This window comes from Suncus etruscus, chromosome 13 (assembly GCF_024139225.1).
Source record: "Suncus etruscus isolate mSunEtr1 chromosome 13, mSunEtr1.pri.cur, whole genome shotgun sequence".
In the NCBI taxonomy this organism is placed as follows: domain Eukaryota; kingdom Metazoa; phylum Chordata; class Mammalia; order Eulipotyphla; family Soricidae; genus Suncus; species Suncus etruscus.
In genome coordinates, this window is record NC_064860.1 from 18530653 (window position 1) to 18556004 (window position 25352).

General features: G+C 38.0%; 1 protein-coding gene across 1 annotated transcript in view; it reads left to right on the top strand.

Annotated features, from left to right (window-relative positions):
* LOC126025741 (ceruloplasmin-like) overlaps nucleotides 1–25352 on the top strand; it is a 61317-nt gene that overhangs the window by 9826 nt on the left and 26139 nt on the right. The window contains exons 2-9 of the mRNA XM_049785522.1: nucleotides 2171–2418; nucleotides 4031–4243; nucleotides 5998–6171; nucleotides 7569–7823; nucleotides 9710–9878; nucleotides 12200–12339; nucleotides 14361–14513; nucleotides 16424–16635. Coding sequence (XP_049641479.1) covers nucleotides 2171–2418; nucleotides 4031–4243; nucleotides 5998–6171; nucleotides 7569–7823; nucleotides 9710–9878; nucleotides 12200–12339; nucleotides 14361–14513; nucleotides 16424–16635 — 1564 coding nt within the window. The remainder of the gene's footprint in view (nucleotides 1–2170; nucleotides 2419–4030; nucleotides 4244–5997; nucleotides 6172–7568; nucleotides 7824–9709; nucleotides 9879–12199; nucleotides 12340–14360; nucleotides 14514–16423; nucleotides 16636–25352) is intronic.

The window sequence follows — 25352 nt, forward strand, 5'->3', positions numbered from 1 at the left end:
CATATCCTACATTGCAGTCAGGATGGTGCAGAGCGTCCTCTCATTTCACCTCACCATTAAAGGGCAAAGTAGAGAACCCTGTCCTGTAAGCAGGTCGTTGTTGTTGTCAAGTCTTCTTAGTGTTAAGGGAAGTCTCTTTTGAGCAGGTTGATGTCAGAGCAGTGGTAGAGTCTTCCCTGGTGAGTTTTTTTTTTAACAACAAAAACCTGGGCTTATCTCAGGCCCTCAGAACTATTCACAAAGGCTAGGGCTTTGTGAATATATTTTATATATATTATATATTTATATTTTCAATATATTAATAATATTATTTAATTATATTTTTAATAATTTAATATTAATAATATTAATCATGATCATTCTATTATTAGTGTATGGTTATAATTAATTATGATAATATTGGTAATGTTATTGATAATTATATTAATAGTAATATTAGTAATATGTAAATTATATATTTATATATTTTACTCAGTGGTTAAGATAGTTAAAGGCCTGTACACAGTGTATCATGAAAGACTGACTTTGGCTTGGAAACAAGGAAGGGAAACTCTCCTTCCCACTTAAAATGAGCTCAGAGTTGGGAAACAAGACTGCAGTTATTCGTTAGCACACACAGGGCCTGGGAGGAAAACAGAGAAGGTCAAAAGTCATGTCACACAAACTCATGAACAAGCACAATTTCTCAGTGGCCCCAGATAACTTCCAGAGACAAGAGTCCCAAGGGAGCCCTGAAAGACCAAGGGTTACAGAGAAAAGATTGTAATAGCAAGACCAGTTCCGAAGTTTGACTCTTTTCTTTTGCTTTCCTTTCCCAGTATTTTCCATCTGTTTTCCTTTTTATACGTTTTCCATTTGTTTTCATTTTCCAGTTTGAAATTTCTTTTGTCGATCTTTTTGCATGTTTGCTTTTTAATATTTTAAGCAACTGAATCAAACATGAACTAGAATACAAAATGGTCTTGTTTTCAGTTGTTTTCAGTAACAAGAACATGGAGGCAATAAAAACCTCCCAAAAATGACAGAATAAATCCAAACATTGCCTGCATCACCTAATCTTGCTTTAGAGATGCTAAAGAAATAAAGTTACACCAATCATTTTACCTTTAAGGACATGCATGCTACATATACATATACATATAAATACACTAAGATCCCAGGTATCTAGATAAACAATTATTTATAATTGTTCCCTGGTAGCTGGAAGAGACACACCCTAAGTAAGCCAAACCTTAACTTCTTTATTTTAATATTTCATGTTAGCATTGGGAACACAGTAACGCAGTATGGGGACTGAGGGGTGTGTGGCTGACCTCTATTCCATCCCTAGCACTGGCATATGGTCCATTGAGCATTCCTAAGAAACTCCAGTTATAGCCTAAACCATCCCCTCCCCCAAAATAAATGTTTTACTTCAAACTCTGTGATCTGTTTCATATTGCTTCTGTGTTAAATATGGAAATCTTGTAGAAAATACTTTGATGGGGAGACTAGGAGCTAGTGCAGTAGTTATGTGTCTAATATGTGTCCAAGCCAGGGAGGGGTAACAGGATTGTTTTACATTTGGGGGTCAAACCTGGCAGTGATCAGGGCTATCTCCTAGCTCTATGCTCAAGGACAACTCCTAGCAATGCTTAGGGAACTATATATGTTGCTGGGGGTGGAACCCAGATCTGCTTGCAAGGCAAGTGCCCTACTAGTGTACTATCACTCGGGCACCTCAACACCTCAACACAGGTTTAATCCTCAGAACCACATAGTTTCCAATTCTTGAGAGGTGTAGCCTTGGAGGCCACCTGAACTACCAGGGTCACATCCCTGGGACTCATATCAACTTGTCATTGGTCCTACTGTCCAGTGGGGTCCTTGGCTCTTCTTGAGCATCTATCTCTTCACAGCCTCTCTTGCCCCAAAAAAGTACTCTAATGAAATGCACCATCAGTGTAGTGAATGTGGAATACATGCACACACACACACATACCACACACACACACACACACACACACACACACACCAGCAAGGTTTCTGGTCAACCTTTTCCTTCATAGTTAGGGGCAACTTCAAACAGTAGAAAAATATTTCATATGTTACAGTCATTGGTTTCTCCATCATTATACCATCATCTCCAGAAGTCATTGCTTCATAGAGTTTTCTTCTTTTTTCTTTGCAGGGAGCATGCTAATTTTTACCTCCAAAGTGGCCCTGACAGAATTGGAAGAATATACAAGAAAGCCATTTATCTTCAATACACAGATGAAACCTATACGAAGAAGATTGAAAAACCTAAGTGGCTTGGGTTTTTAGGCCCCATTATCAAGGCTGAAATAGGAGATACTGTCTATGTACACTTAAAAAACTATGCTTCTAGGCCTTACACATTCCATACACATGGAATAGAATATCAGAAAGAACACGAGGGTAAGTACAACTCTAGTCCAGCCAAGATTTCCTGGAAGAATTTTTCTGGGTGATAAAAATGCCATGACAGAGGGGACTCACTTTTCAACTCTCAGTTCCATTCCAAACAATTTGAACGAGAAAAAAAAGGCAAGAGGAGATTAAAATGCAGAGTGAAGAAACAGGATAGATACAGATCATCTTAGTTTTGTAACTCCTTCATGGGAATGTGCTGTGTTTATAGTTACCTCTCGACCTAACTTTGAATCAACTGTCTTTTTCAAAGCAGCACAGGTCAAATATCGGTCAAATTGTCTTTCCACCCAGAGTTCCCTCTGAGAGGCAAAACAAAAGGATCATTTGAAGTGGGAATTGAATGACTTAAAAATTGTGTCTGAAAGCCAAGGATGAGGAGGCTTGTGATTACTAGCTTAATATATGATGATAATGATGGCAAAGATCCTATTGTCATTATGCAAAGGTCTTCAAATTTCTAGACTAAGACTTGAATACTATTTTTGACTTCTATGGGATGGGATGAGTGTCCTTAGCCAAATTACTTAAATTTCATGTGCTTCACTGCATATGTGTATATTCATACATATAATGTATATATTTGTGAGAAAACAAAGCATAGACAACTAGAGTACAAGTAGCTCAAGAAAAAAACAGCAGTGTTGAAACTCTAAGAATCAAGTCTAGAAATTCAGGTAAAATTATATTTGTTTCATTACTAGTCTTTTCTTAAGGATTATTGCTTTAGAAAATCAATATTGTAACACACATACCACACACACACACACACATACACACACACACACACACACACCAGCAAGGTTTCTGGTCAACCTTTTCCTTCATAGTTAGGGGCAACTTCAAACAATAGACAAATATTTCACATTTTTTCACATATTTTGCTCTTTTTAAAACAATTATAATGATAGCATATCTGATTAAGTATAATTGAAGCAAGATTGGCTTTGAATTAATCATGAATAAAGGCAGATTTACATGAAGGTTCTATTATTTTCTCATTTTGTTGCATATTTGGAAATTTTAAAATAAAAAATTAAAGATGTTTTTAATTCCATGTTAATTCATGAGCAAAACATCAGATATCATATAAGAAGTTCCAAATCATAGAACAAGCTGGGATTTTGCTATTTCCAAACCATAATTTGTGGGTAAAAATGGTTTGTGAGAGGCTGAAGAGATAGTACATTGGGTAGGGTACTTGCCCTGCACATGGCTTACCCAGGTTCGATTCCTGATATCCTATATGGTGGCCTGAGCAATGCCAGGAGTAATTCTGAGTAAAGAGTCAGGAGTAACCCTTGTGCATCAGGGGTGTGACCAAAAAAAAAATCAACATTTTAAAAAGCCATTATTTATAAAATTACAAACTAAGTTCTCCTGCGTGCTTTTTGATGACTCAGGTAAGTATAAAAATGTAATGTTCTTTTTAAAACTTTTTGATCTTATAACTCTCTTGTCTTTTCAAACAGCATAGCATCTCCAAAGGGCTACAAATCTGATGATAAACAAATGTGTATTGGATGAGTAAATGAACCTTCATTCTCTCAATAAAGGATAACTCATTCAGTCTGAAATTACATTCCATGTTGCCTTCTAGGAGCTCTCTACCCTGATAACACCACGGATGCTCTAAGAGAAGATGACAAAATCTATCCAGGAAAGAACTATACTTACAGATTGTTTGCTAGCACTCCACATAGCCCAGGGCAGGAAGACAGCAACTGTGTGACCCGGATTTACCATTCCCATATAGATGCACCAAGAGATATTGCCTCAGGCCTCATTGGGCCTTTAATCATCTGTAAAAAAGGTATGTTTGGGGACCAGAGAGATAGTACAGCAGGCCAGGAGTTTGCCTTGCACACAATGACCTGCGTTTGATCCCTAGCATCCCATATAGTCTCCAGGAATGAGTCTTGAGTGCAGTGTCAGTAGTAAATCCCAAGCATAACTGGGGTCCCCCAAAAACAGGAAAGAAAAATAAAAGGTATACTTTTTCATCCTTGCTCACAAGATAGGATCAAAAAGCAAGAGACAGGGCAGTTTGTATTTTTAATACAAGTTAAGTTTCCTGGGACTGGAGCAATAGTACAGAGTTAGGGCACTTGCCTTGATTTGACTGGCCTAAATCAATTTCCAGCATCCCATTTAGTCTTTCAAACACTGCTAGGAATAATTCATGAACGCAGAGCCAGGAGTAAGCTCTGAGTATTGCTCGGTGTATTCCCCAAACAAACAAACAAAAATGTAAGCCTTCTTGTTTTGATTACTCCTACCCTGATATTTTCTTCCTTTCTCCTAGATAGTGTTGGGGAGGGAGGGGAGAGACTGGTAGGGCAGAGAAAGATAAGGACAGGAGGGATTTTGGAAGAAAAATTCTTCCACATTGCTCAACTGCATTAAATTAGAGTCTGGTATGCTTATCTAATTTCCAACCATAGTGCTGGAAAAATATGAGATTTTTATAAGGACAGAGCAATAATACAAAAGTAGGGTGCTTGCCTTGCATGTGGCCAACCCAGGTTTAATCACTTGCATCTCCTGCATCCCCACATTAGGGACAATCAGGAGTAATTATTTAGCACAGAGCCAGGAGTAACCCCTGAGCATAGCCTGGTGTGCCCCCCACCCCCCCAAAAAGAATTTTAATTAAATTTAAAGAGAAATATGACTTACTGACTGTGACCCTCTTAAAGGCACTCCTTAATATTAAACTATTTCTAAACAGAGGAGTTGGCGAATCAGCTGAAGAACTTGAAATCAAATTTATACTTGAACAGTGATTAGTTACCTACGAGTTTATGATAGCTTGTTTATAGTTATGAAGATCAGAATACATATACAATTATTTTTGTTTGCTTTTGTTTGAAGGATCATATGAGATGCCACGATTGAACCTGGAATCTGGGTCAGCCATGTGCAAGGCAAATGGCCTACCTGCCATGCTATCTATCACTCTGGCCCAATATATACAAACTTTTTAATGCACCTTCTCATTTGCAAAAACATTTAATATTAAGTGTTTAGTGGACATCAAGATATATGAAAATTTCTAAGCTCAGGAAGCTGAGCATAAAATTCCTTAAGGTGCTGGAGAAAGCAAGAATAAGGCACTAGCCTTACAGGCAGTGAACCCCAGTTTTGTTTTATTTTTTTGTTTGGAAGGGTGGGCTACACCTGGCAGTGCTCAAGGGTTACTCAAACCCTGTGCTCAAAAATCACTCCTGGCAAGCTTGGGGGACCATATAGGATACCAGGTATCAAACCCAGGTCTGCTACATGAGGCAAACACCCTCCCCACTTTCCTATTGCTACAGCTCCAGGTGAATTCCTATTTGACCCCCTGAGCATCACCAAAGAAAAGATCCCTGAGCACAGAAGCAGAGCACCTCCAGGTGTGACCCAAAGCTCCCTCCAAAAAACATTCTCTAGATCTTCCCCTGTCAATAAATAAAATGGACTAGTACAAATGTGTGGTATATTGGGAAGATAAATACAGAAAAATTAACTATATTACATACCATAGATTTAACTTCAACTTTTAAAGTGCGATTTTCACTTCAGATTCTCTGGATGGAGAAAAAGAAAAAGATGTTGACCAAGAATTTGTGGTGATGTTCTCTGTGGTGGATGAAAATCTCAGCTGGTACCTAGATGACAACATTCAAACATACTGCTCAGAACCACAGAAGGTTGACAGAGACGATGAAGAATTCCAGGAAAGTAACAAGATGTACTGTGAGTTTCTGGAAGATCAACTTCCTTTACCTTTTTCCTTGCTGTGTCCCTTCTGCTAAGTTTAGTTCTGCACAAGTATCAGTAGTGTATTTCTGTGGCTCCTAAAAACAAAGTACTTTGGGTATGTAACTTGATATTCATGTAGAAGTCGACAGAAACATCAGTTAGGGTTTAATGAACCTGTACACTATACATAGGTGCTTATTTCTCCTGCAAATTCATTCTAAAATTTATTAGTCTATCTAAAGTTATGAAAATTGGTATATAGAATTATACCTATATTGTAAAATGTTAAACTATATTTAAGAAATAGTTTAAAGCAAGTTCTAAACATTTGCATATACATGTCCACCCTCGGGCCCCTGAATTATTTCTTTTCTATTTTTAAGTAACTTTACTTCTAGAAATGCCTAGACTTCTCTTTAATTCTCAGGCACAAGATACTGAGCTCACTAAGCTTGTCTATAACTCATAATTTGAATAAGAAATAAAATTCCTTTACAACAACTTAATAATTATAGTTATTTTGTGTAACTTCAAAATAATATTTTTGTTGTTGTAATTTTGGTCTTTAATTTTTTTTATGAATCACCCTGAGATTCACAGTTGTTTTTTGTTTTGTTTTGTTTTGGAACCACACCAGTGATGCTCAGCACTTACTACTGGCTCTGAACTCAGGAATAATTCCTGACAGTGTTCAGGAGACAATATGGGGTGCTGGGGACCAAATCTTGGCTAGCAGCATGCAAGGCAAGAACCCTACCCACTGTACCCAATGCAATATTTGGTGCATTCACAGAGCTTTCCAGAACCACTTTCTACTCTAGTTATAGCTCTTTTAGACAGAAAGCTTAAGTTTTCTCCAAAAGTTTCAAGCCATCCGATGATTTTTGTAGCTCTGGTCACTGCTTTTTACTGCCCTTTATTTCTCCTATCTTCTATCCTCCTTCATATCTCTTCAAAATTGTCTTCCAATATCCTTACGTTTTTTTAAAAAAATTATTCACAAAGAAATTCATATTGATAATAGAAAATTGGAGGCTTTCAGTAAGCAAAAAGAAAATATTAATATAATTTCTATTCCGACTTACATGATTCATTGCTTCAGTCTTGTTTCTATTCACTATATATATGTTTTGTATAGATGCACACTTTTGTATTTATATTCTGTTCAGTGTTCTGTTTTCCTAAAATTGAATGACAAAAATCCAGTCCAAAATGAAAAATAAATTAACAACACAGGAAAGAGCTGGCATGCATGCATTTCCAACCCCAGTTTTATAAGGCTTATGTGCCTTCTAGATCCCGTTCCTAAACTCTGCTTCTATAGTGGTCTCTACCCCTACTCCAAATATATATATATACATGTGCAGTTACCATCTCTTTTTTACTTCTAGCTGTGAATGGATACACATTTGGAAGTCTCCCAGGTCTTTCCATGTGTGCTGAGGACAGAGTGAAATGGTATCTTTTTGGAATGGGCAATGAAGTTGACATACATGCAGCTTACTTCCATGGACAAACGTTGACTAGCAAGAACTACCGTATTGATACTATCAATCTCTTTCCGGCTACCCTTATTGATGCTTTTATGGTGGCCCAGACCCCTGGAGAATGGATGCTTAGCTGTCAGAATCTAAACCATCTGAAAGGTAGGAGATTCCTTACCCAAATGAAGAGTTATGTCTTAGTTATGCTATGAAAGGGTGATAGCTAGAAGTCACAATCTAAAGATCTTGGCACAAACTTTGTACAGGTTGCTTAATTTTATTCCTAGAACAGAATGCATCAAACTTTGTTCTGGTTGCTTAATTTTATTCCTAGAATAGAATTCACCCAATGTGATTTTTAAAAAAGATTAAAAATAGGTCTGGAGCAATAGCATGGCAGGTAGGGTGCTTGTCTTGCATGTGGCCAGCTCAGATTAGCTTCCCAGCATCCTATGGTTCCCTGAGCCCCCTAGCACTAATTTCAGAGTGCAGAGCAAGGAACAAACCAGGTGTGTTTTCCCCCATTAAAAGAAATATTTTCATTTTATAAAGGTATAAGTGGCATTAAAAGTGGTCATAAAAATATAGTATTTCATAAAACTTTTTTTTTGAGAGGGAGTCACACCTGGTGCAGCTCAGAAGTTACTTCTGGATCTATGCTCAGATCACTCCTGGCAGGTTTTGGTGGCCAAGGATTGAATCTGGGTCACCGCCTGCAAGACAGATGCCCTTCCCACTGTGCTATCACTCCAGCCCATGTACAACTATCTTATTTTGATCAACAATATTGTAAACACCACAAGACCTGATATTGTTCTAAATGTAGCTTATTTTTCATAAAATTTATTTTATCAAATATTACAAGTTTTGGGGCTGAAGCAATAGCACAGTGGTAGGGTATTTGCATTACACATAGCCAACCCTGGATGGATCCCGGTTCAATTCCTGGCCTGAACCTGCCAGGAGCGACCTCTGAGAGCAAAGCCAGGAGTAGTCCCTGAGCACTGCCAGGTGTATATAAAAAATGATTTTCTCTGAGTTCATTTATTCCATAGTTTAACTCAATTAATCCTTTTTCTATTAAGTATAAAAGGATCACACATTCTTAATATTAAAAAAATACTAGGTTGTAATATATCTCCAAGAGAAGTTAGGTTTAATCTGGATCTCTGTGCACGTTACTTTGATCTTCAAGTAAACCTGCCAAATATGACCTTGGCCAGGGAAGGCCCTGTACAGTCACTTAGTTTAATAGCCCAGTAATAACAAGATTTATTGACCAAAGAAATGGGGAATGCATTTGCTTTTCATTTGCCTTGCACAGGATTTAATCCTGGCACCATATATGGTCTCCCAAACTCTTCCTAGAATTATCCCTATGAACAGAGCCACAGTAAACCCTGAGCAGTTGTGACAAACTATCAGTTGTGATAAAATTTTGTAATTCAAAATAATTTAAAATTAAGGAAAAAAATCAACTTTCATTGATTCTTCCATGCCACTTCTCCCTAACCCCTGGCTATTACATAGCCTCTCTTCTTTTGCTTGCCCACTGAGGTATCTTGCTTTACTTATCAGAAAATGTCAGGTGAATGTCCACCAAAATGCCAACCACATTTTTTTAAAAACACTTTTAATCTCCATACCATATGGAGTGAGGGGCAATCTGTTTTACTTTTTTGTCATTTCTTTGCAACTTTTATTTTAATTTATCATATTGGTTTTTTTGTTTTTGTTTTGTTTTTTTTTGGGGGGGGGGGCCACACCAGTGACTCTCAGGGATTACTTCTGGCTATGTGCTCAGAAATCACTCTTGGCTTGGGGGACCAGATGGGATGGTGGGGGATTGAACCGAGGTCTGTCCTAGGTTAGCCCTTGCAAGACAAATGCCCACTGCTTGCACCACCGCTCTGGCCCCAATTTATCATATTGTTTATAGCTATTTATTTCTTCGATTTACTGCTTTTTTTAGACCTGTATTTTACAAGGCATGATAAGAGAGGAACACTAGGTCCGTAAACCCGATGTCTATTTCTGTGTGTTTTCAGCTGGCTTGCAGGCTTTTTTCCAGGTTAAAGACTGCAAAAAACTCTCACATGAACCTCCTGTCCAGGGGGAAGTTAGACAGTACTACATTGCTGCTGAAGAGATCATCTGGAACTATGCACCCTCTGGCACAGATACAATCACCAACCAAAATTTAACAGAGCCTGAAAGGTAATTTAGAAGAAGATGTGATTCCAAAATATGACTCCTCCTTTAAAAAACCATCAAAGGCTGATTCAGCAAAAAATTATAGTTGATACTAGAATTGATTAACTAGTCTGCTAATATTTTTGAGGGGTTTAGTCCAATACAGTAAGATGTGATTTGTCTTTTTCTTTGGATTTCTTTTACTTAGTTTTTCTTAGGCTTTGTTTTTCTTTTGTTTTTTTTTTTTTGTTTGTTTTTGTTTTTGTTTTTGGGCCACACCCGGTAACGCTCAGGGGTTACTCCTGGCTATGTGCTCAGAAGTTGCTCCTGGCTCGTGGGACCATATGGGACACCGGGCGATCGAACCGCGGTCCGTCCAAGGCCAGCGCAGGCAAGGCAGGCACCTTACCTTTAGCGCCACCGCCCGGCCCCCGGCTTTGTTTTTCTTTTACATTTTTTTGGTTTGGTGGCCACATCTAGTAGAGCTGAGGGTTTATTCGTGTTTGCACTCAGGGCTCACTTCTGGTAGTACTCAGGGGACTGTATGTAGTATTTTTGGCCAAATCCAGCAGTGTTCAAGGGGATATTCCTGGCTCTGTGCTCAGGAGTTGCTCCTGAGAGTGTTCAGAGGTTCAAAGGTGGTGCTGAAGAATCAATCCAGGTTCTTTGACTTTTTTTTTTTTTTTTTTTTGGTTTTTGGGTCACACCTGGCATCGCTCAGGGGTTACTCCTGGCTCTACGCTCAGAAATCGCTCCTGGCAGGCTGGGGGGATCATATGGGATGTCGGGATTCGAACCACTGACCTTCTGCAAGCAAGGCAAACACCTTAACTCCATGCTATCTCTCTGGCCACGGTTCTTTGACTTATAAGGAAATTTCCTTACCCCTACATTCTCTTAGCACCACTGGTCATGTTAGAGAGCACCTCAGGCTTATTTTCTTCCCATGACTTGTTTCTTCTTAGTAAACACCTGCTTCATTCTCTCCAATGTGGACAGTTGATCTTATTTTTAACTTTACCTCTCTGGATTGTTTTAAAAAACCAAAAGACCCTTACTCCAGAAAGTCTTTGGAAATCCCCATGCCATATTTGCAACCCTGGGAGAAATGCTCTAAACACTCCTACTGATGACCTGCCAGGCTGACAGTTTCTCAAATGAGTTTTCTGACAGAAAACATGTCAATAGATGGGGATGCCCTCCATGTCATTGTGTTCACAGCACTCTGGAGGCATCTGTCAATGGAAGAAAGAGACAAATAGGGTGACTGACTGTGCAAGTTAAAGACCTTTCTGTGTGTCACTTTTTTATTTTTGTAAAACAAGAAAAATACAATAACAACTTGTAACATTACCATGTGAATTTTATGGTGAATATCTGATAATCAAGAAAAGCTCCTGAGCTAGCTCATCTTTGATCTGGAAAAAAATTATGTTTTAAACATGTTATAAAATATTTAAATATATGTTTTATAGTTAGAGAGAAAGAGTACAAGGATGAAAACACTTGCCTTGTATGAGACTGTGGCCATGTGATGCTATGGTTTGACTCTTGGCATCACATAGGTTTCCCAAGCACTATGAGGTATGTACTCTGAGATCTAAAATAAGATCTATTGTACAGTACAGCAGATAGGGCATTAGCCATGCACCTGCCCAACCCAGGTTCAATCCCCAGCATTCCACATGGTCCCCCAAGCACCACCAGGTGTAATTCCTGAATGTAGAGCCAGTAGTAAGCCCTGAGCACCATCAAGTATGCCCCTAAAAACCCCATAAATAAATAAAATAAGATCTAAGACATTTGCCTTCTTATGACTGACCCAGGTTCATCCCTAGAACCATATATTATCCTTGAGCCCCACCAGGAGCTAGGAGTAAGCCCTGAGCACAAATTGATGTGTCCCAGTCAGTCCTAGGGGCTGGAGCAATGGCGCAGAATGGTAAAATGCTTGTCTAGTTGGCTCTGGCCTAGGACGGACCACAGTTTGATCCCTCGGTGTCCCATATGGTTCTCCAAGCCAGGAGCGATTCCTGAATGCATAGCGAGGAGTAACCCTTGAGCATCGTCGGGTGTGCCCCCCCCCCCAAAAAAAAAACATAAAAGATCTGTTCTAGATTGATGTGTTTGACTATCAGGGATGATATGGTTCCTCTTGAAATTTCCATCACACCAGAGAAAGTGAACCATCTCCACCATATTTCTATGAATTGGCCTGGTACTGCTAGTCATTATTGAAGTATGGGTAATGATCTCTAAGCCCTGGTTAGACTGTGTCTCTCCCATCTTTATCTTCCGTGAATGCCTGTCTTCCACGTCACATTTCAACCCTGTTCTTTTGGCAGTGCTTCAGAGGTGTTCTTTGAACAAGGTGCTACAAGAATTGGAGGTTCTTATAAAAAGTTGGTTTACCGAGAGTATACAGATGCCTCCTTCACAAAGAAAAAGGAAAGAGGGCCAAAGGAGGAACACCTTGGCATCCTGGGTGAGTCTATGTAAATTATATGGGACTATTTTCCTTTACCCTGTTGATACCAACCTCAAGACCAAAGCTGCATGCAATGCAGCATTTCGTACTCAGAAAAAAGAGAGTTGTGGATGATCACATGTCAATAAAATATAGAAGTAAATATCTTCTCTTAAGGTAAGTTACCACTAGTAAAATGAGACTACAAATTATTGTTTTTATCCCAAAAGGTAATAGGGGTTGTAGTTGAAATAAATTGTCTGGTTAGCTTGTGTTTTTTTTTTTTTTTTTTTGTCATCGTCGTCGTTTTGGGGGGCCACGCTCTGTGGTGCTCAAGGGTTACTCCTGGCTCTTCACTCAGAAATCGCTCTGGCAGGCTCAGGGGACCACATGGGATTCTGGGAATTGAACCCGGGTCCTTCCAGAGTCGGCCGCATGCAAGGCAAATGCCATATGGCTGTGCTATCACTCTGGCCTCTAGCTTGTATTTTTTTTTTCCTAGCTTGTATTTTTAGCTGAAGGTGCATACCTTAGAAATAAAATTCTGGGGCCAGTGAGGTGGCGCTAGAGGTAAGGTGTCTACCTTGCAAGCGCTAGCCAAGGAAGGACTTCGGTTCCATCCCCGGCATCCCATATGGTCCCCCCAAGCCAGGGGCAATTTCTGAGCACTTAGCCAGGAGTAACCCCTGAGCATCAAATGGGTGTGGCCCAAAACAAACAAACAACAAAGAAATAAAATCCTGTTTGCTAGAGAACTTCTGTAAACTGTGCTAAAGCTTACTCAGAACTCTGGGCAGAACAACTCAGATGAGCTATAAGTCTGAATGTAGAGCTTCTTCATGCTTCAGCTATTAATCTGACATTGTAAAGTCCTATACTTCCTGTAAAATGAGATCTATAGTAAAAACAACAATCCATGTATTTTTATAGGCCTATTTAAATTTTCTCTTAAAGTGTCTTTAATTCTCTCTTTCTCACTCTTACTAAATTGTATATTTGTAGGATTTATCTAGTTCATGTCAAATTTAAATGTATCAGCATAGAATAACCCATATTCTTAAATTTTTTAAAAAGACATTATTTCTGAAAAGGATTTTATCAACTTATTATGATTCAAATTTTTGTGTAATTTCAAAAACACTAAAATACAATTTTGTAGAATTTAGTTATGTACATTATCACCTGTACAATGAGTTATAATGACTCTCTACTCTGTGACATGTAAGGGGACAATGGTTAAAGTCATTGCAGTTGGATATTTGGCCTATAGAACTAAGCCTATATGGAAGTAAACGAGTGGTTGGGAGCATTTGGAGCACAGTGGGAAGTTGGGACTCTGGTAAGAGGTGTGATATTGGAATGATGTATGTATAAAATTTTTTAACAGTATTGTAAATCTTGGCACCCAATTAAAAAAAGAAATACAGTCCCATCTCATAAAATTTATAAAGAATTAAAGTTTCTTAAGATTGAAATTAGTTTAACATATAAAAACAATATATTATGAAGCTCTCAAATATATTTCACATCAAAATTTTTTGTATCTATATCTATGTTCTTATTCTGTACTTGACATTTACATTTTTTCCAATCATGGAAAACTCACATTTGCATTATTCTTCACCCCACGACATTGGAACTTACCCCACTTAAGATGTTCAAGGTTTATTTAACACTGGATAGCACTGTTCTGACTCAGAAATAACATCAAAGGCAACAGAAGACCAGAATAAGAAGAGAAGACTTTTTGAGTAACTTTTGTGGTTGTTCGAAAGCCTGTGGATTAACTTAGATCCAAAAAAATGACACATTTTATTAACCCAAGATTGAATCCAAAATGGTTCTCATCACAGCATCCTCCTGTCAAATCAGTATTGAAACTATTGAAAGAATAAACTTTCAGTCTCCTCATAAGCAAGTTGTTGATTGGCACATTGCTTTTGCCAGAAGACAAGTAAAAAAAAAAACTGTTGCATTAAGATGATATATGTATTTTATGCCAAAATATAAAGAATATCATAAATTCTCTCTACCTGTAGGTCCTCTGATTTGGGCAGAGGTGGGAGACACCATCAGAGTTACCTTCTTTAACAAAGCAAATCATCCTCTCAGCATTGAGCCTGTTGGACTAAAAGTGAATAAGACCAATGAGGGCACATACTATGCCGGGCAGTACAATGCCCACAATAGAAGTAAGTATGGCTACGCTTACCAACCCCAAGAGGGCCACCCAGAAAACAGCCTTGCAAAGGCCACTGGAAGGGATTTCCAAGGAAACTTCATCTCTTACTTTTAGGCATTATGTCACTTAGTCAATAAGCCCCCTCCCTTCCTTTCCAACAAGTTTATGGAACTTTATTGCTGCCTTCATTTTGAGATTATTGGCAATGCTGCTGGTGCTTATTTGTAATGTACCAGTGATATATTTCTGTAGTGGCTAGTTGTTAATTTTAAATTTTTTCTTGCAGAACTTGAGATGTAGTACAGCTGGTAAAGCCTTGCCTTGCACTTACCCAACCAGGGTTTGATACCCACCACCCTGTATGGGCTCAAATCCTATCAGAAATTATTCCTCAGCACAGAGACCAGAGTAATTGCTGAGTGTGCACCTCCCCTCCAAAAAAAGGGGGGAAATTCTATAGTAGTTATAAGATTTTATGCTCATTTAAAAAAATTAAGTATAGAAAATATAGGGATTAGGAGATAGTATGGCAGGTAGAGCTAGCTAGTCTGATTTTGGTTTGATTTGTGGCACCATATGGTGTCCCTGCATAACCAGGTACAGTCTTGGATACCCTGAGAATTCCAGGGTGTAGTCCTGGAGGCTACTAGTATCACAGAGTGGCTAAGGGAGGGTAATCTTGACACTACACTAGGCCTGAACAGTAGCTCATGTGCGGGCCCTAGGATGCTTTCCAGTTGACTGAGAGTTCCCAGTGTAGCAATAAAGGATCCTTAGCACTTCTCAAGCCTCCTCTCCACTCAAAAAAAATCTAAATAGAAATCACATAAAGCATTATTAGCCATATTTCTAGAGACAACCATTATTGTGTTTTATATCATTCTTCCATTCTTTCATCTGACTTATTTCACTTAGCATAATAGTTTTCATGCTAGTTGCAGAAGTTTCTCAATTTATTGTAGTCCCATTTGCTTATCTTTGCTTCCACTTGCTTGGCCAGTGGTGTTTCTTCCTTGAAAGTGCCTTTAGCTCCAATGTCATGGATTGTTTTCCCTACACTTTCCTCTGTGTACTGAAAAGTTTCAGGTATGATATCAAGGTCTTTAATCCATTTTTATCTGAATTTTTTGTACAGCATTAAAAAAGAGGTTTAAGTTCACTTTTTTGCATCTAGTTAACCAGTTTTTCTAATAACCACTTGTTGAAGAGATTTTCCTTGCTGCAATGTTTCTTGCCCCTTTATCAAAGATTACCTGACCATATAGCTGCAGGTTCCGGTGTTATTCTAACCGGTCAAAATAAAGTGATGATGTTCATTTAATTTGGGGAAGAAATGCACATGCAGTAGTGTGAAATATGAGGGTTATTCTAGAGTTGTGAGAACACAAAAGGCCCTTTCTTAGTCTGTTGGGACTATTAAAATAAATATAGAAGAATGACTGGCTGATGAACACCAAAAATGTATTCTCTGGAAGTCCTGGATCAGGTCTTCATGGCTAAGTAGAGACCCTCTACTGGCCTTCTAACTCTTCACTGTGTCCTTACATGGAGAAAAAGAGAGCTGGGCTATCCCCCACAGGAGAGCACTAATTGCACTCAAAAGCCTTACACCTCTGACCAAGTCATCTGTAAAAAGGATCCTTCTTTATGCCACAGTCAACAGGGACTTAGGATTCCTGGAGGTGAATTTGCAAAGGTTCAACAACATTCAGAGAGTGACAGGTAACATTCTGATACCCACTTCTAGTAGAGATGTAGAGAAGGTTTCCCGAAGGAATCTACACTTAGTAAGGGATATGATATGGGGATAGTAGAAGAATTCAGAACCAGCTTTTTCTAGACTAACACAGGCTTTATTTGTGACTCAGCTAAGCACATAAGAAAGCATGTTCGCCTTCTCTTATGTGACCTTTCTTACAGATAGGTGTCATCCAGCCTCCTGCGTGGCACCTGGGAAAACTTTGGTTTATGAATGGTCTGTCCCCAGGGAAGTGGGACCTACTTATAAAGATGAATGCTGTTTAACAAAGATGTATTATTCAGCTGTGGATCCCACCAAAGATCTATTCACTGGACTTATTGGGCCCATGAAAATATGCAAACAAGGAACTTTAGATAAAGATGGGAAAACGGTGAGTGAATTCAAACAGGAAACATGAAAATAATCCTATCCCATTTCTTTTAATTTCATTGTTGAGAAAAATCTAAATTTTGAAAGAATGAAGATTTGACACAAACTCTTTGTTGTAAATTTTTCTCAAGCTTAAAGATTTATGCATTATAAGAATTGTTAACATGATTGCTCCAGCATGAGTTGGATGCAGGGTTTTAGGTTTCAAAGGTTTATATGAGGCTATTAGATGTGAATATTCATCTTTAAAAATACTTACAAAATATATGTTCCCCAATATTTAATTGAGAAAGAACATGACTTAAAATACTGATTAGTGGGGCCGGGAAGGTGGTACTAGAGGCAAGGTGTCTGCCTTGCAAGCGCTAGTGTAGGACGGACCGCAGTTCGATCCCCCGGCGTCCCATATGGTCCCCCCCAAGCCAGGGGGGATTTCTGAACACATAGCCAGGAATAACCCCTGAGCGTCAAATGGGTGTGGCCCCCCAAATATATTGATTAGAAATTATGAAATGACTGTTTAGGGAGACATTTTGAACTTTATTTTTAAAATCTCTAAAATAAAATTGAATATGCATCTTTAAAAATAAGGATTTTGGGGCCGGGCGGTGGCGCTGGAGGTAAGGTGCCTGCCTTGCCTGCGCTAGCCTAGGACGGACCGCGGTTCGATCCCCCGGCGTCCCATATGGTCCCCCAAGAAGCCAGGAGCAACTTCTGAGCGCATAGCCAGGAGTAACCCCTGAGCGTCACAGGGTGTGGCCCAAAAACCAAAAAAAAAAAAAAAAAAAAAAAAATAAGGATTTTGAAAAATACTCCTAATACAAATATCACACTTTAAAATAAATAAAATAAAACACTTTAAAATCTTTATTATGATTCCTTAACACCATTAAATATCCTATTAGAGTTGATATTTTTCACATCTCTGTCTAGTTTTATGTTTGTTATTGAAGTTGATTCCTTATATAATCACAACTTATACTCTTGTGTTTTTGCTATAATATTTATCTATTCATGTTTCCTATGTCTTTATTTAACTGAGAACATTTAGGGATCTCATTTTAACATTCCTCTTTTGAGTTCTTGGGAGGGCTTCTTTTGCTTTTTTCAAGATTATTTCCTGTGTGACACTGGGTACTTTTATCGGCATGTTAGAAGTTTGTGATGATCTAAGTTGTGAGTATTGTCAATCTGACAACTCTCAGATTCAGAAATTAATCAGGATTATGTAATAGTAGTGTTCTGACCCCACTGTTCCTCCCTTGTTTAATAGTTTGTAAACCTCTGTAAAAAGGCTTTCTTTTTCTTCTTTCTTTCTTTCTTTCTTTCTTTCTTTCTTTCTTTCTTTCTTTCTTTCTTTCTTTCTTTCTTTCTTTCTTTCTTTCTTTCTTTCTTCCTTTCTTTCTTTCTTTCTTCCTTCCTTCCTTCCTTCCTTCCTTTCTTCCTTCCTTCCTTCCTTCTTTTCTTCCTTCCTTCCTTCCTTCCTTCCTTCCTTCCTTCCTTCCTTCCTTCCTTCCTTCCTTCCTTCCTTCCTTCCTTCCTTCCTTCCTTCCTTCCTTCCTTCCTTCCTTCCTTCCTTCCTTCTTACTTTTTTGTCCCACACTGATGATGCTCAGTGATTATTCCTGGCTCTAAACTTAGGAATCATTGCGGGTTGCCTTAAAGATCATATGGGAACTGGGAGTCTAACCTGGGTTGATTAAATGCAAGGCAATCCTTACCCACTATACTATAATCCTGGTCCCAGATAAACTTTTTTTTTAATGCGGATATTCAGTTGTTTCAGAACCATTGTGGCAAAGATCATTTTCTCTCCATTGTAATACCTTGGCCCCTGGAAAATTGTTTGTTGATCTCATTGATCTTTTCATAGAACCAGTTTTAGTTGGACTGATTCTTCCTATTTATTTATTACTTACAGGCCACCGATTTATGCTAAATTTCTTAATTTTCAGAAAAAGTAAAACTGTCTATGATAATGTCCTTCCTTCTTTTCTATTTAAAACTATAAGCTATAATTCTCTCATAATTTATGGAGACTCACTTCATTCACTTTTCTTTAACTATTACTCTATTGTGTGAACATGTGAAACAATTTTGCTAACAGTCTGTTCTTATGCAAGTGCTTGGATTGCCTCCAATCTTTGTTTCTTTAAATGCAATACAATGGGAAGCCTTACTAATGTTTGTATTTTTTGCCAGCATATCTTTAGGATAAATTCCTAGAAATAGCATTATAGTGGCAAAGGATAAATAAATTACATTTATGCTAGATATGGTTTGATACCTTTCCTTGGGAATTATGAAATTTTTCACTTACCTTATGTGAGAACATCTATTTTTACTCAGCACTGTAGGACCATGCTGTGTCGAATCTCAAACCATGGCATCCTGTATGCCAGGACTTTGCTCAAAACCTTTGCATCTTAATGTTCATTCATATATTAGTCACTGTTTTTAGTGTCCCCATGGATAGTGATCTGTTCAAGAGACACCTTCTATGTCAGCTGATATTAATTATTATTGATATTAATGCTATTTGTTATAAGTAATTAAATAATGCTATTAATGAAGAATAGTCTTCATTTTTCTCTCCTCAACCTATATAGTCATGTAGCCCTCTGATCCACAGTGTAATATATTGGAATTCTCTTTTCATTTTCTTCATTAGATTTGCCAGAGTTTTGCATATTTCTTTGATGTTTTCAAAGAGTACATTTAAGTTTGCTTAGATCTTTTCATTTGTATTGTCATTTATCTCTGGTCTGTTATTGCCAGTTTCTTTTTTATTCTGTTTATTTCTATCCAAATATTTACTATATTTTTTGTTTGGTTTAGTTGAAAATAAAAATTATTGAAAAAATAAAAGTTATTTATCTTATTATATTATGTTCTTTTTTATTGTCCCTACATGAAGACTTAGTGTATTCATGGACATCACTAAGTACTTAGGAATTTATTTTTGATTCCTCTTTGATCTGAGAATTACTTGGATCAAATAAGAATTTTTATATTAAAAAAACCTTTTTTTATTTTTTTTAACTTTTGGTTCTTTTTTTTTATTTTATGGGATCTTTCTTTTATTTGTTTATTTTTTTCTTTCTTTTGTTTTGATGGTTTGCATCACACCAACTGTGCTCCAGGACTACTTTTAGCTTTACTGCTCAGGGATTTCTCACAGAGCTTCTAGATTAGAACTTTCTTAAGACTGTACATAGTGTGTTTTTTGTGTCTAACCTTCAGGTCTATTCTGTAGTTGGATTTTATTTTTAACTTAGTTGGTTATGATTTAGCTTGAAAAATTAATCTCAAAAGAAAGACATACAGTCATTTCTAAAGTTTGCTTATCTTTGCAGGAATAATTTGTAAATTGTTCCCAGATGTTCATGTACTTTGATTTTGTAGACCAATAGCTGCCTTCTGAGAATTACTGAATCATCCCACAGAATTACATTACTGCTTCCTTGTTTTTCTCTCCCACTTCCTTTCCCTTTTATTTATTTCTTTTGTTTTTATTCTCTCCCTTTTCCTTTCCTTTCCCTTCCTTTTTTCTTTCTTTCTTCTCTCTCTTTTCATTCCTTCCCTTCTTGTTCTGTAAAAATTTTAGATATACTAAAAAATCAAGCAGAAAAGAGAGAGTTTTCATATCACCACTGCCACCACACCCAATTTCTCCTATTAGTCATCTTCATTACGGTCATAATTTTGTTATAATAATAAAACACTGAGAAGACATTATTAAGAACTACAATATTTTTTTCTCATTTGAGTTCAGTCTTGGGTTTGATACTGTATACTGACATTTATGTGTCATTACAGTATACAGGTGGTTTCCTTTCCTTAAAAATCCACCATTTTTGCCCCTTCCTCTCCTATTCCAAACTCCTAATAATTGCTTTTATTATCTCTAGGTTTTCTCTTTCCCAGAATGGAGAAAATATGGAACTATATAAAGTGTATATTTTTCAGAGTGCTCCTTTCTTTTTTTTTAAATTAATATCTTTATTGAGGCATCCTGATTACAAATATGTTTATACTTGGGTTTCAGTTATAAAAAAGGACATCATCTTTTACCAGTGCAATATCCCCATTACCAATGCCCCCCATCTCCCTCCTCACCAACCCCTGCCTGTCTTTGAGACAGGCATTCTATTTCACTCACTCACTACCATTGTCATAGTTGTCACTATAGTTATTTCTCTAACTGAACTCACCACTCTTTGTAGTAAGCAACACACTGTGTGCTGGTCCTTCCAGCCCTCATCTCTATTGTCTCTGGGAATCATTACAATAATGCCCTCTATTTTTCTTAAATCCCATAGATGAGTGAGACTGTTCTGTATCTATTTCTTTCCCTCTGACTTATTTCACTCAGCATAATAGTTTCTATGTCCATCCACATATAGGAAAATTTCATGACTTCATTTTTCCTGACAGCTACATAGTATTCCATTGTGTATATGTACTGCAGACTCCTTAGCCACTCATCTGTTGCTGGACATCTTTTTTTTCCAGATTCTGGCTATAGTAAATAGCACTGCAATGAATATAGGTGCGCAGAAGGCATTTTTATATTATTTTTTTGTGTGTGTTTCCAGCATAAATCCCTAGTAGTATAGCTGGTTTACATGGGAACTCAATTTCCAGTTTTTTGAGGAATCTTCATATCTTTTCCATAAAGGCTGGACTACAGCATTTCCAACAGCAGTGAATGAGAGTTCCTTTCTCCCCACATCCCCGCCAGCACTGATTGTTCTTTTTCTTTATGAGGCATACCAGTCTCTGTGGCCTGAGATGGTACCTCATTGTTGTTTTGATTTTCCTCTCCCTATTGATTAGTGATGTGGAGCATTTTTTCTGGTATCTTTTAGCCATTTGTATTTCTTCTTTGAGGAAGTGTCTGTTCATTTCCTCTCCCCATTTTTAAAATGAGGTTAGATGTATTTTCTTGTTAATTTCTGTTATTACCTTGTATATCTTAGATATTACCTTCTTATCTGATGGGTATTGGGTGAATAGTTTCTCCCATTCTGTGGGTGGCCTCTGTATCCTAGTCACTATTTCCTTTGAGGTGCAGAAGATTCTCAGTATAGTCCCATCTGTTTATCTCCACTTCCGTTTGTTTGGACAGTGCTGTTTCCTCATTGAAGATACCTTTAGTCTCAATGTCATGGAGTGTTCTACCTACTAGTTCATCTATATACTTTATGGTTCCAGTTCTGATATCGAGGTTTTTAATCCATTTGTATTTGATCATTGTGCCTGGTGTTAAATAGAGTCTGAGTTCACTTTTTTTGTATGTGGCTGACCAATTTTCTCTTTAATCCCATGTTGAAGAGGCTTTCCTTACTCCATTTTGCATTTGTTGCCCCTTTATCAAAGATTGATTGTATGTCTGAGGAACATTCTCTGAATACTCACGTCTATTCTATTGATCTGAGGGTCTGTCTTTACTCCAATACCATGCTGTTTAAATGACTATTACTTTGTAGTAAAATTTAAAGTTGGGGAAATTGATGCTCCCAACCTTCTTTTACATAAGGGTTACTTTAGCTATTCTTGAGTGTTTATTGTTCCAAATGAATTTCAGGAGTGTTTGATCCTTAAGGGCATTGCATTAAATTTATACAATGCTTTGGGGAGTGTTGCCATTTTAATGATATTAATCTTCCCAAACCATGACCAGGGTGTCTCCATTTCCTGTGACCTCTCTTATTTCTTGAAGCAGGCTTTTGTCATTTTCTTTATATAGGTCCTTTACCTCTTTAGTTAAACATACTCCAAGGTATTTGATGTTGTGTGTCACTAATGTGAAGGGGATTATTTTAATGTCCATTTTTCTCTATCATTATTGGTGTATAAGAAGCCCATCATTGCTTTTTGTGTGTTAATTTTGTAGCCTGCACGTTACTATATGAATCTGTTGTTTTTAGAAGGTTTTTGGTAGTCTTTAGGGTTTTCTATATATAGTATTATGTCATCTGCAAACAGTGAAAGCTTGACTTCTTCCTTTCCTATCTGGATACCCTTGATATCTTTTTCTTGCCTAATTGCTATGGCAAGTACTTCTAGTATTATGTTGAATAGGATTGGTGAAAGGGGGCAGCCTTGTCTTGCACCAGATTTTAGAGGAAAGGCTTTTAGTTTATCCCCATTGAGAATAATATTTGCCATTGGCTTGTGGTAGATGGCCTTGACTACACTGAAAAAAGTTCCTTCCATTCCCATCCTGTTGAGAGTTTTTATCATAAATGGGTCTTGGACTTTATTAAATACTTGCTCTGCTTTTATTGATATAGTCATATGGGTTTTTATTTTTCCTTTTGTTGATATGGTGTATTATGTTGATTGATTTATGTATATTAAACCATCCTTGCATTCCTGGAATGAAACCTACTTGGTCATGGTGTAAGACCTTCTTGATGAGGCATTGGATCCTATTTGCCAGGATTTTGTTGAGTGTCTTTGCATCTGTGTTCACCAGGGTTATTGGTTTGTAGTTTTCTTTTTTGCAGCATGTCTGTCTGCTTTTGATATCAGGGTGATATTAGCTTCATAAAAACTATTTGGGAGTGTTTCTGTTTCTTCAATTTCCCGAAAGAGCTCAAAAAGGTTTGGTAGTCGTTTTTTTGTTTTTTTTTTTTTGAAAGGTTTGAAAGAATTTGTTAGTTGAATCCATCTGGGCCTGGGCTTTTGTTTTTTGGAAGACTTTTGATTACCATTTTAATTTCTTCAACAGTGATGGGCCTATTTGCGGGGTCCTGAAGCCCCCCAGGGGGGCCCGGCCAGCAGGAATTAGCTGGAAAGGCTTCTCAGACGACCGCACTTCTATTTTGCTGAGTAGAAGCACAACCACACTGTAAAAAATCTGAGAGAGGTTAATAATAAAGACCCAAGGCAATGTCTCACTGCTCAAAGGCGTTTATTGAGGTCCAGCACCTCTTTAAATAGGGAAGGTGAAGGAGGCAGGCAAAAGGCAATGTCAATCATTCTTTTGGCATGAAAATTACTTCATTATTCCAAATAAGGCAAGTGGGCAATACTTCTTGCAGTATCCATGGAAACATCTTGTGACCTTCTAGCTGCATTTCTAAACTTTTAACAGATATAAGGTGGGGGCAATGTTCTTACAGAAATAATTTTGTACAGACAATGTAACATATACACATAATAACTGCCTTGTTGACTCCGGAATGTAGTTGAGGGAGTAAGACCTCATTTCTGGGAATGGTACTGGGCCGTGTTGCTCTCCTCCGGGCTACAAGATTAATTGTACTTTGTAGCTGCACATTCTTTTCTCTTTGGCCCAAGAACTTACAGCAAGACTGCACGTAGCCTTTAGGTAAAAAAGGCTGGGTTATGGCAGAAAGAACAGCAAAATGGCCTCAAACAAGTCACAGTCCCCAACATCTCCCCCTTTCTCTTCTAATAAAAGAAGGAAAGTCGTGAGCGGGTGGAAGAACCGTGTCTTAGGCTACAAGGTTTGACCAGGTTGGACACGGCCAAAGCTGCATTTAAAAGATGGCTACAGGCACCGTGGGTGTGCACAGAGATTCGAATTATGCGTTGTAGCCTTTTAGGGCCGTGTCCAACTGGGACCTTGCTAATCCCGTCGTAGGTATCTCCACAGCCGAGAGCACAAGTACCGGAGCGAGCTCCGTTTGTTAGCTATGCGCTCTATCTCCTGGAAACTTAGTGGCTGGAAAGGCGGCTTGGTGACTAAAGCCAAGTTTTCACAGGAGTCACGCGGGGTTAGACGCTGGTAGTTAACCTGAATAGAGGTTTTTGCCTTTTCATCTACCTGGTTTTTAATAAAGGCAGTAATTTTGCGGAAAATCCATGGGCCAAGAGAAAAGAGCAGCATGAGGCTAATAAGAGGGCCCAAAATAGTGGACAGTAATGTATGTATCCAAGGAGAATAGAAAAACCAACCCTGTTACCAACTTTGTTCTTCATCGAAATGTTTTTGGAAGTCTTTTATACCGTCACCAATGTGTTGAACGCTATTCCTAACTAATCCAGTTTTGTCTTTGAAAATACAACATTGTTCCTTAAGGGCTACACAGACTCCCCCCTCTTTCATAAGGGCGAGATCTAAACCACGACGATTTTGAAGCACAACATATATGCAAGGGAACTAACAGTATCAGTGAGAAATTGTAAGCTATGTTTGATTTCATTAATGTTTCGTTTTTGAAAGACGGAAGGATAAGAGTAGGGGTTGAGGAGAGAAGCCAAGCAAACAGCGTTTATAATATGGTTCTGTGAGGGCTAGAGCAGAGGCATTTATAATATTTAAAATAACTTGAGAGGAGACGGATGGGCTAGAAGGCAGAGTTCGTAGCTTACAACTTGCTTAATAGTGAGTTGATGACGCTGAGGCTGAACTTTCCAGAGAAGAAGTTTAGAGTTATTGGTGTAGATAGGAGATTTAAACGTTGTGATGCTTTTATAAAACGGCGAAACCGGTGAATTGCAGATTTAACAGTGTTCATAGCTGGTGTTGGAGAGCGCTTGGGCAGAGGCATTGACCATTTGCAGGATGAGGTTCAAGGTGGAAACCGGACCAACAGGTTTGATGGTTAATGTAGGCTTTAACAAAGCTAAAACATAATAATTATGATAAGCAAGAAACATTTCAGTAACAATATGGGGAGAAAATGCAGTGGAGTAAACAAAATAAGTGGAGTTGGGGGCTTCAATGAAGATGGAAGAGTT